The sequence below is a fragment of the Anomaloglossus baeobatrachus genome, chromosome 5 (genome assembly GCF_048569485.1).
Source record: "Anomaloglossus baeobatrachus isolate aAnoBae1 chromosome 5, aAnoBae1.hap1, whole genome shotgun sequence".
Classification (NCBI taxonomy): Eukaryota; Metazoa; Chordata; class Amphibia; order Anura; family Aromobatidae; genus Anomaloglossus; species Anomaloglossus baeobatrachus.
In genome coordinates, this window is record NC_134357.1 from 469293394 (window position 1) to 469310257 (window position 16864).

General features: G+C 49.0%; 1 protein-coding gene across 1 annotated transcript in view; it reads left to right on the forward strand.

Annotated features, from left to right (window-relative positions):
* EYA2 (EYA transcriptional coactivator and phosphatase 2) overlaps positions 1-16864 on the forward strand; it is a 196089-nt gene that overhangs the window by 77987 nt on the left and 101238 nt on the right. Inside the window, exon 2 of the mRNA XM_075347860.1 lies at positions 13635-13753. Within this exon, the coding sequence (XP_075203975.1) occupies positions 13645-13753 (109 nt within the window). The 5' untranslated portion in view covers positions 13635-13644. The remainder of the gene's footprint in view (positions 1-13634; positions 13754-16864) is intronic.

Genomic DNA, 16864 nt, shown 5'->3' on the forward strand with positions numbered 1-16864 from the left:
ACTGGCTCACGGTTGACCGCCTCCATCACTTCTTCATCCACGGGTTGTGGGAACAGTATCACTGGAAGAATCACCGCGCCATTCTGTGTAGGCCAGTCCGCTGAGAAGTCACCCATCACAGTGTGGATTACCTCTTTTGCCCTCTCTGCCGGTTTAGGAACCGGAACTTCAGCCGCTGCCCTCAATGCTGGTGGGCACCTCTTCAGATGGTCCCGGGAAACCGTGGCCAACGACTGATCAGTAAGCACCTTCTCAGGGTATCCATGTGGTCGACAGAAATAAGCCTGTAACGCTCTAGCGGCGGTACGGCCAGTTAGGTCTTTTACTGGAACAACCACCATGAACCTTGAATAGTGGTCTACTATGGTGAGAGCGTAGGTGTACCCACTTCGACTGGGGGTGAGCTTTACATGGTCCAGGGCGACCAGCTCCAGCGGTTGATGTGTAACGATCGGGTGCAGGGGCGCCTTCTGGCTGGCCTCGTCCTTCCTTCTCACTGTGCACGGGCCGCACTCTCGGCACCAGGCCTCTACAGACTCCCGCATCCCGCTCCAATAGAACCGCTCTCTCAACAGCATTTCAAGTTTCTTCCATCCGAAGTGTCCGGCACCATCATGGTATGCCTGTAGAACGGTGGGCACATTAGCTTGGGGAATCACCAACTGGCGGATTTTCTCATGAGTCTTTGGGTTAATCAGCTCACGGTACAACTTCCCTTGATGTAGATATAGCTGGGTCCGTTCTTTCCACAGGCGTTGGGCTTCAGCTGGGGCGGCAGGGTCTATTCCAGCAGCGCCTTGCTCCACTAGGATCTTGACTAGGCGGACAGTGGGCGCTGGTTTTGAGCTTCCTGCCACTCCTGACTGGGCAGCGGGTCCAGGTTCGCCCTTTGCTGGTGGACATGCACCTTCTCAGTTGGTGGCTGGTGAAATGCAGGCAACTCGATCTCTTCGAGGTCATCCTCCTCGCACCCTTCTTCCGACAAGTGGGGCATCCGAGAGAGTGCATCAGCATTAACGTTGGCACGACCGGCCCTGTATTTGATGGTGAAGTTGTAGTTGGCTAGCCTGGCCACCCACCGCTGTTCTAACGCGCCCAACTTGGCCGTGTCCAGGTGGGTCAGCGGATTGTTATCCGTGAAAGCGGTGAATTTTGCTGCGGCCAGGTAATGGCGGAACCGCTCGGTGATAGCCCACACCAGCGCCAGGAGCTCAAGCTTGAAAGAGCTGTAATTCTCAGGATTCCTTTCAGTCGGTCGGAGCTTTCGGCTAGCGTAAGCAATCACTTTTTCCTTCCCGTCTTGGACCTGGGATAAGACTGCCCCCAAGCCCACATTGCTGGCATCGGTGTAGAGGATGAACGGGTGGCTGTAATCAGGATACGCTAGGATCTCCTCCCCGGTCAAGGCCGCTTTCAGCTGGCGGAAGGATTCCTCATGCCTCTCTTTCCACACCAGCGGGGCTCCGAGGGGTCTACCACCTTTGGTCTGTCCCACGAGGAGGTCTTGCATGGGGGCAGGCATCTTCGTGTACCCTTTGATGAAGCGACGGTAGTACCCCACCAGACCCAGAAACTGCCTTACTTCCCTCACTGTGGTTGGTCTCGGCCAGTCTTGGATGGCAGTGATCTTCTCGGGGTCGGGGGGACACCTTCTGCAGCAAACACATGCCCCAGGTACTGCACTCTGGGTTTCAGCAGATGACACTTGGAGGGCTTCAACTTCATCCCGTATTTGGCAAGGGACGCGAACACCTCGGCCAGGTGCTCCAGGTGGGCTTTATACATCTGGGAGTACACAATCACATCATCCAGGTATAACAGGACGGTCTCGAAATTCAGATGCCCTAGACAGCATTCCATCAGCCGTTGGAAGGTTCCAGGGGCGTTGCACAGCCCAAACGGCATACTATTGAATTCACAGAGCCCCATTGGGGTGGTGAAGGCAGTTTTCTCCCGGTCCTCGGGTGCCACGGCCACTTGCCAGTACCCGCTGGTGAGGTCGAGGGTAGAGAAGTAGTTCACGGTTCTCAGTGCGGCCAAGGACTCTTCAATACGGGGCAGTGGGTAAGCATCTTTATGCGTTATCTGGTTAATCTTCCGGTAATCCACACACATCCGCATGGTGCCGTCCTTCTTCTTAACCAGTACCAACGGGGCGGCCCAGGGACTACAGCTGTCCCTGATAACCCCTGCCTCTTTCATGTTCCTCAACATGTCCTTGGCACATTGGTAGTGTGCAGGGGGAATAGGCCTGTACCTCTCTTTGATAGGGGGGTGTTCACCGGTGGGGATATGGTGTTGGACCCCTCTAATCTGCCCAAAGTCTAGGGGATGTTTGCTAAAAACTTGCTCATACTCCCGTACCACCCGGTATACCCCTACTTTGGGATGTGTAGGGGTATTGTCAGTGCCTACATGTAACTGTCGGTGCCGCTCATCTAACTCCCCTTGGGGCGGGTGAGTGCTGGCAGTTGGTGGTGAGGTTGGGGGAACTGTCTCGCGGATGGCGTGGGGATCCAGAGTGAGCAACTTGGCAAGTGTAGCATACCAGGGAAGCCTGACTTCTTCCTCCCCACAGTTCAGCACCCTCACAGGCACTCTCCCCTTCTTTAGATCTACCACCCCTTGGGCGGCCATTACTGTGGGCCAGTGCTCGGAGGGCATGGGCTCCATCATGGCGGGGTAGTCACGCCTCTGGGGCCCTACTGCTGCCCTACACCAAATCATCATCTCGCTCCTGGGAGGCACAATCAACGGGGCAACATCCATTACTCTCACCCCACCAATCTCTCCTCCTGTCGAGTTCACATGTTGGCGGTACATCAAGGCTCGGATCTCACGCTGCACAGCTCTCTGTCGGCTCCCCGCCGCCGTGGCGGCCAGCTGCTGCAGTAGGGTCAACACATCACTCATACAGTGCTCCATCACATTGGTTCCTAGCACTATCTTCGGGTTATGATCGCTGGGTTCATTCATTATCACAATCATACCCTGGTGTTGCAGTTCAGCTCACCCCACGGTCATGGCCACCTGTTTGTATCCCACCTGGGTCAATGGGAGTCCATCAGCAGCAATCAGTGTTATACTAGTATCTGGGGGAGCCAGCTCGTCTGTCCCCCAATACCGTTGATACAATGTGTATGGTATGGTGGTTACCTGTGATCCAGTGTCCAAGAGAGCCATAACCGGTATGCCGTCCACAACCACAGGGATGATGGGCCGGGCCCAGATATACCGGTCCCGCCAGTCTGGAGGGCCATGGGGTTCTACTCCTGAGGATTGGCCCGTGGCCCCAGGGGTTGCTCGTTTAACGGGCACTGTCGGAAGTAATGGCCGGGTTTGCTGCACTTGTAACAGATCGGGGGTCTGTTCCGCGAATCATTAGCCCTTCTCCGCTGCATCCAGGGAACATCCTCAGGGCTGTCGGCGAGCTGCATCTTCACCGGGGCCTGGGATCTGGTGGGAGGCTGGAGTGCGGCAAGAATCTTAGCGAGGTCCCCATCCATGCGGCGAACTTGAGCAGCAAGCTCTTCCATCATTCCGCTTGGGGTGGCAGGCACTGGAGGTGCTGAGGGGGTAGGGGCCACCACAACGGGAGCAGTCTCCACCGGCCACGGGACGGGCTCAGGAGCTTCGAGTGCGGGGGGTTGTAAAGCTTTGATGGCCCGTTCCATCAATACGGCAAAGTCCACATCAGGGTGTTCCAGGGCCCACAGCCGAAGCTGTTTGCGGTCCTCGGAGGACCTCATCCCCTGCACAAACTGCTCACTTAACATTTTGTTACTGTCCACACTGTTGATGGTGTCCACCCGCTTCAGTGTGCGGAGTGCGGTTTGCAGGCGCAGGGCATAGTCTCGAATGCTGTCTGCGGGCCGTTGCCGGCATTGATAGAACTGCATCCGCAACTCCGCCCCGGTACGGGGCTCAAACACGGTCTGCAGCTTCTCAAAGATGGTGGCTACAGAGGACCGGTCCCCCTCGGGCCAGGTCTCCGCCTCTTGCTCAGCCGCGCCGGTTAGCTGCCCCAGCACTAGCGCTGCACGTTGCTTATCAGTCAGGGGGTACAATTCCAGCAGCGGACTAGGCTTCTTCCGGAAAACCTGCAAGGCATCCGGTTTCCTATCGTACTGCAGTAGCCAGGCAGCTCCGGGTACATAGGGCAAAGAGAACGGCATCACCTGAGCGAGAGCTGAGGCCGCGGTGCCCCCCGCCAACGCGGCCGGGACCTGGGCAGGCCCATTCCCATTTACGGGTGCTCCAGCGGCTGCGTCCGCCGCTCCTCCAGCGGCTTCGTCGGGCGCAGACATCTTGTTTCCGTCCCCCTTAGCCTCTTTCTGGCTCCTCCTCTATCGGGGCGGGGTTTTGGCCTTCACGCCTCCACTACTCGAGGACACGCTCGAGCGGGAACTTTCCGTGCCAAAGATGGCGGCTTCAGAAATTTTTCGGCCGGACACCTCCGGCGGTAACAAGGCGCACCTCTACCAAACGGCAGAGCGGTAGGATCCTGTTTGTGACGCCAAGTTGTCGCGGGCGGAGGAGGGGACGCCGCGCTCTCCCACTGCTCGGGTCCGGCTGCTGCTGCTGCTCGGTGGTGGCTCGAGCAGTGTGCCGGATCCCGGGGACTCGAGCAGCGCTCCTCACCCGTGAGTGAAAGGGGGTTTTGGTTTTGGGGATTGATTGTCCGTGACGCCACCCACGGTTGTGGTGATATGGTGGACACCACCGCTGCTCTGGACGGGGATCCCGGGAGCGGTGACAGGGAGCAGCTGAGTTGTTAGTTCTCCCCTCCGTGGGTAGGGGGTTGGTTGTCCCGGGGCCCGGTGATGGGGTAAGGATGGGTGATGGCAGGCGGGTTGCGGGGCCTGGTGAGGTGCAGGGTCGCGGGGGCAGCGCTGTGCCGCACGGCACGGTGGTACTCACTCAGCCTGAGACGATGACACAGTTCACGGTAAAACACACGGCTGGAAAGACGGGTCCCACGGATGGCTGCTGTTGCTTTTCCCCGGCAGGTTAACGGTGACTGTCCTTTCCCTGCACCTAGTCCTGCTGTTGGTTCCAATGGGTTCCCACCGGTAACCCGCTCCCCGGCTTGGATATGGGCCGGAGGAGCCCCTTTTTGCCCGCAGGCGCTGACCCTGAGAAACTGATGCCTTGGCGGTGGCGGTGTCTCTGTCACTCAGTTGGACTGTTGCCTTCAATCAGGACTTAGTTGTTTGGAAACCCAGGAGGTCCCCTTCACTGACGGATTCGGCAAATTCACGGCGACTCCAAGCCTTGCCGGGGTCCGAAAAGCCCCTGCCAATGGTGCTGGATTCTCCTTGTGTACCGGTCCGGTACCGCCGGGCCACCGCCCGTCAACAGTCCTTACGGCAACTCCGATAGGCCACTCCTGCAGACGGTCACCGCCGTCTGCCAATCTTGCTGTCTCGCCCGGGGCACACACCCAGACGCAGTCAGATTGTTGCTCCTGTACCACACTTTTCCTTCCTCTCACTCTCACTTCTCAAACTAATCTCTTCACTCCTTCACTTCCCTAGCTTAACTGCCTGCTTTTCCCGCCTCCAGGACTGTGAACTTCTCGGTGGGTGGGGCCAACCGCCTGGCCCACCCCCTGGTGTGGACATCAGCCCCTGGAGGAAGGCAACAAGGGTTTTGTGTCTGGCTCCGATGTACCTAACCGGGGTGTAGGGTGTGGTGGTGTAATTACCTGTGACCCCTGACTTGTCCATGGCGTCACATGAGCACTACCATGCTCAGGTGGTTGGTACTCGTAACTAGTAATAAGTGGGCACTACCATGCATGGATGCTCTGTAATCGTAACTAGTGATGAGCGAGCACTACTAAGCTTGGGTGCACTGTAATTGTAACTAGTGACAAGTGAGCACTACCATGCTCAGGTTCCCTGTACTCGTAACTAGTATTGAGTGGGCACTACCATGCTCGGGTGCCCTGTACTCGTAACTAGTAATGAGTGAGCACTACTATGCTTGGGTGCACTGTAATTGTAACGAGTGACAAGTGAGTACTACTATGCTCAGGTGCCCTGTACTCGTAACTAGCATTGAGTGGGCACTACCATGCTCGGGTGCCCTGTACTCGTAACTAGTAATGAGTGACCACTACCATGCTCAGGTGCTTTGTACTCGTAACTAGTGATGAGCGAGCACTACTATGCTCGGGTGCTCAGTACTCATAACTAGTAATGAGGGGCACTACCATGCATGGGTGCTCTGTAACCGTAACTAGTGATGAGCGAGCACTACCATGCTCGAGGGCTCTGTACTCTGTACTCATAATGGACAATTATTCCGTGGAACGAAAACGTCCCCTTGACTAATCGCCCACTGATTTGCTTACCTAGCCAAATTAAGTAAACTATTTTATGGTAATAGAAAACAAAAGAAAGCAACGTGTTGGAAGAAGTATATAGAGGGGAATTAAGACATGGGGCCGGTTTGTGGGACATTGAGAAGCATAGGGGCCCTCTTCTGTCAGTGTTCGCCAATGGTCTTACAGTGTTAGTATGTGCACTGATATAGTGTCATCATATAGATATATATTGTGTCAGAAAACATTGGAGAAATAGTCACAAAACTACAAATTTAAAGCACCTATAGGAATTAAATTGCCTATAATAATCTATAGGAAACAAATCTCTATAGGATTAATAGAATATTTACTCTTTATTGAATAAGGAATGACTGAACACAGACGGGTGGAGGAGAACAGCTCGAAGAGATGATCTCTAGAACCATGTCAATTAATAAATAGTGTAGACCTCAATAATGTGCATAATATCACATAAGAAATAGTGACGTGCACAGGAGTACTTGTCAGCACAGCAACATATACAGTACAGATCAAACGTTTGGACACACCTCATTCAAAGAGTTTTTTTTATTTTCAGGACTCCGATAATTGTAGATTCACATTGAAGGCATCAAAACTATGAATTAACACATGTGGAATTAAATACTTAAAGTGTGAAACAACTGAAAATATGTCTTATATTCTAGGTTCTTCAAAATAGCCACCTTTTGCTTTCATTACTACTTTACACACTCTTGGCATTTTCTGATGAGCTTCAAGAGGTAGTCACCGAAAATGGTTTTCCAACAGTCTTGAAGGAGTTCCCAGAGATGCTTAGCACTTGTTGGCCCTTTTGCCTTCACTCTGCGGTCCAGCTTACCCCAAAACATCCCGATTGGGTTCAGGTCTGGTGACTGTGGAGACCAGGTCATCTGGCGTAGCACCCCATCACTCTCCTTCTTAGTCAAATAGCCCTTACACAGCCTGGAGGTGTGTTTGGGGTCATTCTCCTGTTGAAAAATAAATGATGGTCCAACTAAATGCAAACCGGATGGAATAGCAAGATGCTGTGGTAGCCATGCTGGTTCTGTATGCCTTCAGTTTTGAATAAATCCCCAACAGTGTCACCAGCAAAGCACCCCCACACCATCACACCTCCTCCTCCATGCTTCACGGTGGGAACCAGCCATGTAGAGTCCATCCGTTCACTTTTTCTACAAAGACACGGTGGTTAGATCCAAAGATCTCAAATTTGGACTCATCAGACCAAAGCACAGATTTCCACTGGTCTAATGCCCATTCCTTGTGTTCTTTAGCCCAAACAAGTCTCTTCTGCTTGTTGCCTGTCCTTAGCAGTGGTTTACTAGCAGCTATTTACCATGAAGGCCTGCTGCACAAAGTCTCCTCTTAACAGTTGTTCTAGAGATGAGAAGATGTGTCCAAACTTTTGGTCGGTACTGTATGGAGAACAAGCTGAAATCAAACTATGTGCTCAGCAATAGTAACAAATCAATGCAGACTCGGAGTCTCCATGTGCTGACAGATTCTGTGCATCCCCCACCTCGTCATCCATCAAGCGTTTCGCTAATGCTTCTTCAGGAGTTACTACAAATTTAATTGAAATTTATTGGAAAAAGGTTTTATCCTGCTTTTGTATACTGCATCTTCTATCTGCATTGTAAAATACGAGATCATCAGTCAACCTCTTACTCTTAAGGGGGCTTTACACACTGCGACATCGCTAATGTGGAGTCGTTGGGGTCACGGAATTTGTGACGCACATCCGGCCGCATTAGCGATGTTGCTGCGTGTGACACCGATGAGCGATTTTGCATCGTTGCAAAAACGTGCAAAATCGCTCATCGGTGACATGGGGGTCCATTCTCGATTATCGTTACTGCAGCAGTAACTATGTAGTTCGTCGCTCCTGCAGCAGCACACATCGCTATGTGTGACGCCGCAGGAACGAGGAACCTCTCCTTACCTGCGTCCCGGCCGCTATGAGGAAGGAAGGAGGTGGGCGGGATGTTCCGGCCACTCATCTCCGCCCCTCCGCTTCTATTGGGCGGCCGCTCAGTGACGTCGCTGTGACGCCGCACGGACCGCCCCCTTAGAAAGGAGGCGGTTCGCCGGTTACAGCGACGTCGCCGGGGCAGGTAAGTATGTGTGACGGGTCTGCGCGATGTTGTGCGGCACGGGCAGTGATTTGCCCGTGTCGCACAACAGATGGGGGCGGGTACCCACGCTAGCGATATCGGGACCGATATCGCAGCGTGTAAAGTAGCCTTTAGTAATGTTTTGTGTATGCGGTTTTTCTATTTCTGGCAAATATAGAATATAGGTGACACCCGCTCCACTATGGCAAATGTTCCCAGACCAATTTGTACCCAGAAAAGCTTTTCTTTAAACTACAGAAGCTTACCTGAATGTGTTATCACATTTTGCATGCAAAACTGAAGAATTATGTAAGGGACGTAGTACTGGCAGCCACTTTGATTGTGACTCCTCCGTCTGGGCAGCTGCCATTGGCGGTTATGATGTTTGATATCCGCTGATACCTGTAATATTACTTTCTATTTTTATCTTCGAATTACCGGCTTCTCATATTTGCAGACTAAGCAATAACAGATGATAACTTCAGGATCTGTAAAACATAATATCTCATCCATTCATCCTCACCTTAATGGCTTCCGTCTTAGTTTCTCCCTTCCCCCCTGCGCCCTCACCGTCCTTTATCTGCTGAGGCATCAGACATGCTTGTATCACAGTTTTTTACAGAATGAGGGTTAGTGCCACAACATAGGTATAAACAAATTATTCCCGTGTGTCGGTTCCCAGGGACCGCATGCTAATATAAGTGGCTGACAATCAAGGCTTCATTGGTTGTGGACTCCTGAAATCCTCTGTTCGTTTGATGGAGTGCATCCTCGCCCATTCCTTTTACTAATGCCTACCGTCAAGGTGCTTTTTTCTACTTTTTATAACCTAACAGGAGGCAGAGAGGGAGTTTGGTCGGCCCCTGATGGTGTTTTCTGAATCACAAAACTAAACAGAATCAGCAGTAAAAGGAAAATGATCAATCACCCGGCGACTAATGAAATCCCAGAACAATAATGCAATTAAAGGAAGTAAATATTTTTCGAGCATCTGTTCCCTTTCCACCTGGTTTTCCACGTTTTCTGGTTGCTGGGGGTGGATGTTGAATGAGAGGCTTTTTACTGAATGCTTCTAAGTTCAGCAGAATTTGGAGCTCTTACTGAGTCTCTCGGCTGTGGGGGCCGACAAATTAAGTTAGCAGAGCGAAGATGTAGCGTAAACAAAACAATGTGTGCGGACCGGGACTCCCAGCGGATTGGGGGAGTTTGTAGCCTGAGGCCGCAGTGACTTCCTGATATCGGTACATGAACATAATAGTTGTTTCATATAAAAGCTTTCTGAGGCCTGCGTATCATAGACGCCGGCTGTAGTATTTACCACCCTATTAGTATTAATGTGATAGTTGTGTGTGGTGCACCTGCTCTCATGTTGCCATGCTGAGCTTCTGCTTTTAGACTGCTCTCCTGTGTGCCTGCTTTGGCGGTGCGATGCTGTACATCTGCTCTGGTGGAACAATCCTACGTTTGCTCTGACAGTACAATGCTGCGCTTCTGCTCTAGCACTGCTGTGTCTGCTCTGGCGGAGTGCAGCGCCGTGCCTGCTCTGGCGGAGTGCAGCGCCGTGCCTGCTCTGGCGGAGTGCAGCGCCGTGCCTGCTCTGGCGGAGTGCAGCGCCGTGCCTGCTCTGGCGGAGTGCAGCGACGAGCCTGCTCTGGCGGAGTGCAGCGCCGTGCCTGCTCTGGCGGAGTGCAGCGCCGTGCCTGCTCTGGCGGAGTTTTGTGCCGTGCCTGCTCTGGCGGAGTGCTGCGCCGTGCCTGCTCCAGTGCTACTACAGTCTGGTGTAATACGTCTGCTCTAGCTTTCTTCTTTAGTGGTATGGGGCCACACGCGTGGTCAGTTGGTATGGGGCAGCACGCCTTCTCTAGCGGTATGGGACAGTACGTCTGGTCTAGCGGTATGGGGCCGCTCCCTTGCTTTAGTGCTAGGGGTAATGCATCTGCTGATCCTGACCACCTTGCTGCTGCATTGATCTAAAGTAAACACTTTCTGGATTTCTTTCTCTTGCCAGACGGATCTGTCTATTAGAAACAGCTTCATTTGTTTTACCACTTTATACATCTTTGTTTGTTTTGAACTTGAACCATTTTCCCGTCAATCAAACTTTTATTTTTTTTTCACCCAACAAACTAGAAAATGTCTGATCAGATCTCGCAAGGATACTTTCATTGCCCCCAATGGTAAAAAACAAAAACCTACTCTGCAGCCACTGTCCCCTCTGACCGTCTCAGACGTCCGTCCTCCGTCAGCCAAGGAAAGGCTCAGAAGTCATTGAAGTAATCCAGGAAGGCAGCGTCTCCCACCATTTCCTGACTGCAGCCCTGTCTATACATTGTCTGGAGCGAGCCCAAATTGCTTGTTTCTAGAATTATTCCAAAAACATATTGGAATATGTTCCGTATGTGAGGCAAGCGGAGAACCTTGTTAACCCTTTCTTTGAGACATTAGGGCGGCTCTGAAATGGACGTGGCTTTAGCTGCTCTTTGTGGATCGGATCAGGATGTAACAAAATATTCGCAGAATCCAGTTACTGTATGGTTGTATTACAGCCTCATAGATTTTCACTATTTTTTATGTCGTTTATAACCCAGGATACATGACGAGCTGCCACCTGTTAGCATACCGTGTTTATGATGTGGTACGGCTTCTCTCCTCGTAGAAGTTTTTAATAATAATCCTGTGAGTAGCTGATGGGGGGTCTCCGGCTTCTGTCGGCCTGGGGGGTACCATGCCCTGGGTGGAGTCAGTAGGCCACAATTCGGGAGTATTCTCTGGAGCTGCTGACTTGGGGAATCCATATGCTTTTGATGCATTTTTCGCAGTAGAGCAGAGCTTTGATGTGTGCCCAGTAGCCCTCCCTCCACCTCCAGCTGTCATCTCTTGGGTTCCGCTCCCTGACATTGTTCTGAAACGGGGCTTTTAAGAGTGGTCATGCTTTCCCTAAACGTCCATGCCTCAGGGGTATGTGAGTGACGACAGGCCTAGCAAATGGTGGAGGATCTGCGCTCCGTGTGCCAGCTCAGCCCTGTCTGCAGCCCGGATCCTGTGTGTTTGTCCCCCGTTCTGGTAATTAGCTGCAGATTTCTCATGTTATCTATTAACGTGTCTGGCCTGTGAGGAGAATGTGGCATTGTGTCCATCATTTGTCTTATGTTAGATCATAATTACACATATTAGACGGTTTACGTGTTTATCACCCCAAACTCTTCATCCCTGGAGAATCAGTGACATGATTACTACTGGTATCGCTTTTACGCAGTGGGTGCCGGCCAACTGGATGCAAAATACCAACCAAATCTTCACTGGTATCATTCAGACGTCCTTTTTTGTGTAGATGTTCGATTCATGTTTTTCACTGATGTATACTTGTGTATAAATTACATGTCTTTTTAATTCATTTCAGCAGCATGTGCGCTTTTTACCACTGGATTTTCCATTTTTCTAATACGATTCCTTTTGGAAAATCCACACACAAAACTCTGCGTAACCACAAGAGAAATTGACGTGTTGCGGATTTGAAACACACAACTCAGGTCAATTTACACTGAGAAGAAGAGAAGCACAGTGGGCCGGAGATTTCTGTAAATCCCATCCTCTTTGCTGGAACTGTAAGGCCACTTGCACACCATGAGTATTTGGTGAACTTTGAAGGCAATGGTATAGGTACGACGGGGACTTAATTGAGATGGACGGTGACGAACTGGAAATTATATAAGACTTAAACCTTCTCGGATAAATGATCACTCAAGATGCAGCGACAAGACCGGAAGTCAATAGGAGAATAGCTATGGACAAATCAACAATGAAGTCACTGGACAAGTTCCTCAAATCAAGGAACATTTCAATGGTGACTAAGGCATGACTCCTACATAGTTTGGTCTTTTCTGTGTGAAATACCAATGTGAAACCTGGACGATAAAGACACAAAACAGAAGAATCAACACCTTTGAAATGTGGTGCTGGAGAAGGATGTTATCAATACCATGAGTGGCAAGAAGAACAAACAAATCATTTTTGTAATAAATCAAGCCAGACATGCAACTCAAAGCAGGGATCACCAGGCTACGATTTGCCTACTTTGGACGCATCATACGAAGAGAGCAATAACTGCAGAAGGACATCATGGTCGGAAGAATAGAATGATGAAGGAAAATAGAGAGAGAGCAGCAACCCCATGGCTTTATACATTCAAGATAAATGCGGGGAAGACCCTGGTGGACCTATCTAGGCGAGAACAAGATCGATCTTCCTACAGAGAGTTCATCCATCAAGTCACCAAGGCTTGAGACTAAGCTGAAGGCCACTAACTAATAACACTAATTACCTTAGTATTTTGTAGCCAAAACCAGGAATGGGACAATCAGACGAAAAGTATAATAGAAACACGGGCACCACTTCTGTATTTTTTTACCCACTCTTGGTTTTGGCTTTCAAATACTGAGGTAAAAGACTCCTCAAATACTCAATGTGTTCATGTGGCCTAATATATTGTGTTCTTTGTGCACCCAAAATACGCAGTGTCAAAAACTCACCAGAAATTCATTTTGGGAACTTAATTTTATATGTTTAATGGGGAGAAGAAGCTTGTGTTTTTTTGGGTTTTTTTGCATAGAAAAAGAAGGAAGGCCACATTGATGATAAAAATAGTCACACAGACCAAGACTGAATGAAAGTTAGATCCCAAAAAAATATGTGCAAAAGCAGAATGAAGCTCATAAATAGCGGGACCGCTAGGGTTTGTAGTTCCTGTCAGAGCTCTTGAGATAAGAAGCCCCTAATACCATGTATTCTGCTCTCTCATTAATGTTGCATTAAAGCCGTCTGGGGCCCTGGATGAAGTAACTGAGAGGAGTGGGGCTTGTCACATTTACCTCCCGGATTTTGCATGTGGCGGCGTTTTATTAACAGGAGACCAAAAAGTCATTTTCTGATGATAAACGACATAAATGAGACAAACGGCAATCAAACATGTGCGGTCTCGGAGGAGCCGCTTCTTCCCTCATTTACATGCCGCATTCTCTTAGGTGGAATATATCCAGCAAATGTTATTTTATGAAATTTAAATAGAAAATGAGATTTAGGTGTTTGTGTTTTTAATATTTATATGGCAGCGGGAACGATCATTAGTCATGCAGAGTGGAATAAATTATCCCGTGCTCCGTCTCTTGCAGGTACAAGGAAATGCTAGATCTAGTGATATCACAGAGCCTGTCTGTGACCAGTGGCTGCTCTGACAACCTGAAATTCAACCCTTCTCACGGTCACTCCACGTCTCCTGATGACATAACGGGTAAGTGTGTGCACTGGCATCAGTCTTCGGACTGGGGCAAAGTGGGCGATTGTGGGCACAATCGGTCTGGGGGATGTTGGGCTTCGAAGTGTGATCATATGTGTTGCAATTGAGGTCTTCATTTCCGGGAAGGTAGCCACATTTCTAGCAGGATAGTCAGCTGTGCAATATGGAAGCTTAGAACAGTATCTAGAGCAGAACTGTTCCGATGGTGTACGTTTTCTGTATTTTAGTAGCTGGATGTTACATATTGTGAATGGTGCTGTGTTTTTGGCTATTGGTTTGGTTAAACTAGTCAGCAAAAATACTTTTTCAATGTTACTAGTTTATTCAGGGGTGGATACACCCTGGGTGAGAACAGTATATGGTCCCTATGCAGTTCAGTAGCTCATGATAATGCACCCCTTTATGTGTTTGTGATAGATGTTGCTTGCTGCGTTGGAGATAGAAGTAGGCCCTCTTACCTCTTGGGCTCGCCCCAGAGTTTATTATCAGTGATGAGTGAGTGCACTACTATGCTCGGTACTCGAAATAAGCAGGTTGGACTCTCGGATGGGCTCTTCTTGAAAATGCTCAAGTTTCCCGATGACTTCCATTATGCTCAGTATTCAAGTCGAGCCCGTCAGTATCCGATCTGCTTGTTTTCAGGTACAGAGCATGGTAGTGCTCGCTCTTCACTATGTATTATATAAATGCTCACAGCAGTACAGAATATTTTATGGGCTGATTATACTGATCTGGTGGGAATCCCTTTGTTCTATTAGCATTTACAACTTCTTTATTATTAGCCCATCCTCACGTATCAGAAGCATTTGTGACATGCCTCCTGGGTAACCACCCTAGAACTTTATTTTGGTTGCAACAGAGGCTGTAGATTGGTATATAGTGCCCAATTCATTGCAGCACCTTGATTAGCATCACATTTATGTGACATAGCCCCTGTAAGGCCTGTTTCTCACATCTGACTTTCAGAGTCATATATTCTAGTGAAGTTGTTGATTTCGGGTTAGGAGACTTGCGGAAATCATAGTCCATCTCGAACCATGAAAGTCAAATGTGTGAAACTGGCTAAAGAGTTTGTAAGATCTCAAGGTGCAAATATACAGCTGATTTTTTACATATTCGCATTGTTTTATAGTGCTGTCGCTGCGGACGAGCTTTCTAGAAAGCTCATTCACACATTGCAGATTCGACACATGACTGTTTCTTCTACCATCGATTTCAAAAGTTGAAATGTGACTGAGAATATGTACATTCTCCACAAACCCGCTGCAGATTTTCTCAAGGTTTTTATGCCGCAGATATGACACCTAGGAGCACACCCTAAGGCTATGTGCTCACAGGACTATGTACTATGGATTTTGCCGCGGAAAACTTGCGGATTTATCTGGATTTTCTAGATAAATCCAAAGGTTTTAGCAAGTACAGACACTCCCCATGTTATCCTATGGGACATGGGGAGTGTCTGTGTCCATGCTGCGGTATGTACGGCTGCGGAACATGTTGCAGATGTCCCGCAGCTGCACATAACTGCATGTCAATTATTTCTGCGGAAATACCTGCGAAATTCCCGGCCCTCCACTATGGAGAAAGAGGCCGGGACTTCCGCAGGTAAGTCGCACGAATGTCCGCAGGTTTACCGCAGCTTCCGTATTTCGCTGGAATCCTGCAGCTATGTATAGCTGCTGATTCCAGGGATCAGCTGCCGGAAACCTGCGGACGTACATGCGGATATATCCGTGGGTACATAGTCCCGTGTGTATGTGCACACAAAGTCTTTTAGACAAACCCTAACTCGCCGAGTTTTTCAGGAGTGAGTTGGCGTCTTTTAGGCTCAGTTCACATGTCATGTAACCATCCGTCAGAACTTATCCTGCAGAGGTTCGTTGGGAAAAAAGTTCTCCAAACACAACTTTTTGTCCGTTTTTAAATAACCGATGTCTGCTGGATCCGTTTTTTAACATTGGACATTTTTTTTCTTACAGGATCCGTTACAAATGGAAGATAAATAGCAATCCATTAACGGATCCATAGACTCCAATGTTTAAAAAGAAACATCCAGCAGAAATCCTTTTGCCAACAGATCTATGCATGATCCGTTCTAATGGATGATTACAGGACATATGAACTCAGCTTCTTTTTTTCCACCCTTTCAGTTGTTTCTTTGCCACATCTTTTTGCCTCCTGTTTGTTTTTAGTACCATTTTTGTATAAACTAGTGAGTAGCTTCCAAGCGGAAAATGCCTGAAGAATGCTTAGGTGACTTTTTATAGCAGTTAAAAGATGCTCAAAAGACTGAACATATGACCAGCGATACGGCGCATACCCGCCTGAAAAAGACATTGTCTGCACATATAGTGTTCTATGGCTTTTATCTGATATTCCTGAGTTTTCTTCACACCTGAAAAATCGTTGATTTTTCTTTTCTTTTGCTTCTATCCTAAATCCTCCAGAAATGCAAAAAGACTTCTTAAAATCTAAAACAATAAGACCTTTACGTCGACAGCAGTATATAAAATTTTGGCACTTTCTGATCTTCCTTTTTTGAGTTACTCTCGTTTTTTTTTCTCCTTTAAACATTTGACCTCCAAACGTCCTTCTATAAATAATTTATCTTGAATCGATTCCATCGGGAAACGTTCCTCGGTCGACTTTGCACATGATTTCACAGAATTATTTCCTGACTCGTGCTCAGGAATGTTACTGATGCCCAAGAAGGTTTTATCTGGCAGGAGAAACGTAGGACACGTTGTTTGATAGTCGGATAGCGGCCTGTAAAACCATTAAGAGGCTCCAGATCTGTTTAACCGATCAGACTGGACGCGGTTGACACTATTCTCTGCAGCGCTCCCCTGATCCCGGACCCCCACTAATTCACTTTAGATCTTCTTGCTGTTCCACACCTTATTATCCCATAAGAAATGGAATTTTAGGATTTGGTGTCAGTGGCAGATGTTGGGGACTAGATGGAGATGTTGAACCCATCGATCGCATCCACAGGTGCTGCACTGATAATTCCCAGATTTATTTTACATCATATATCCATTTTCCTTCTACGTCCATGAACATTTTTATGCACTGAGGAGGGGAACCCTAATTCTTATTTTGTTC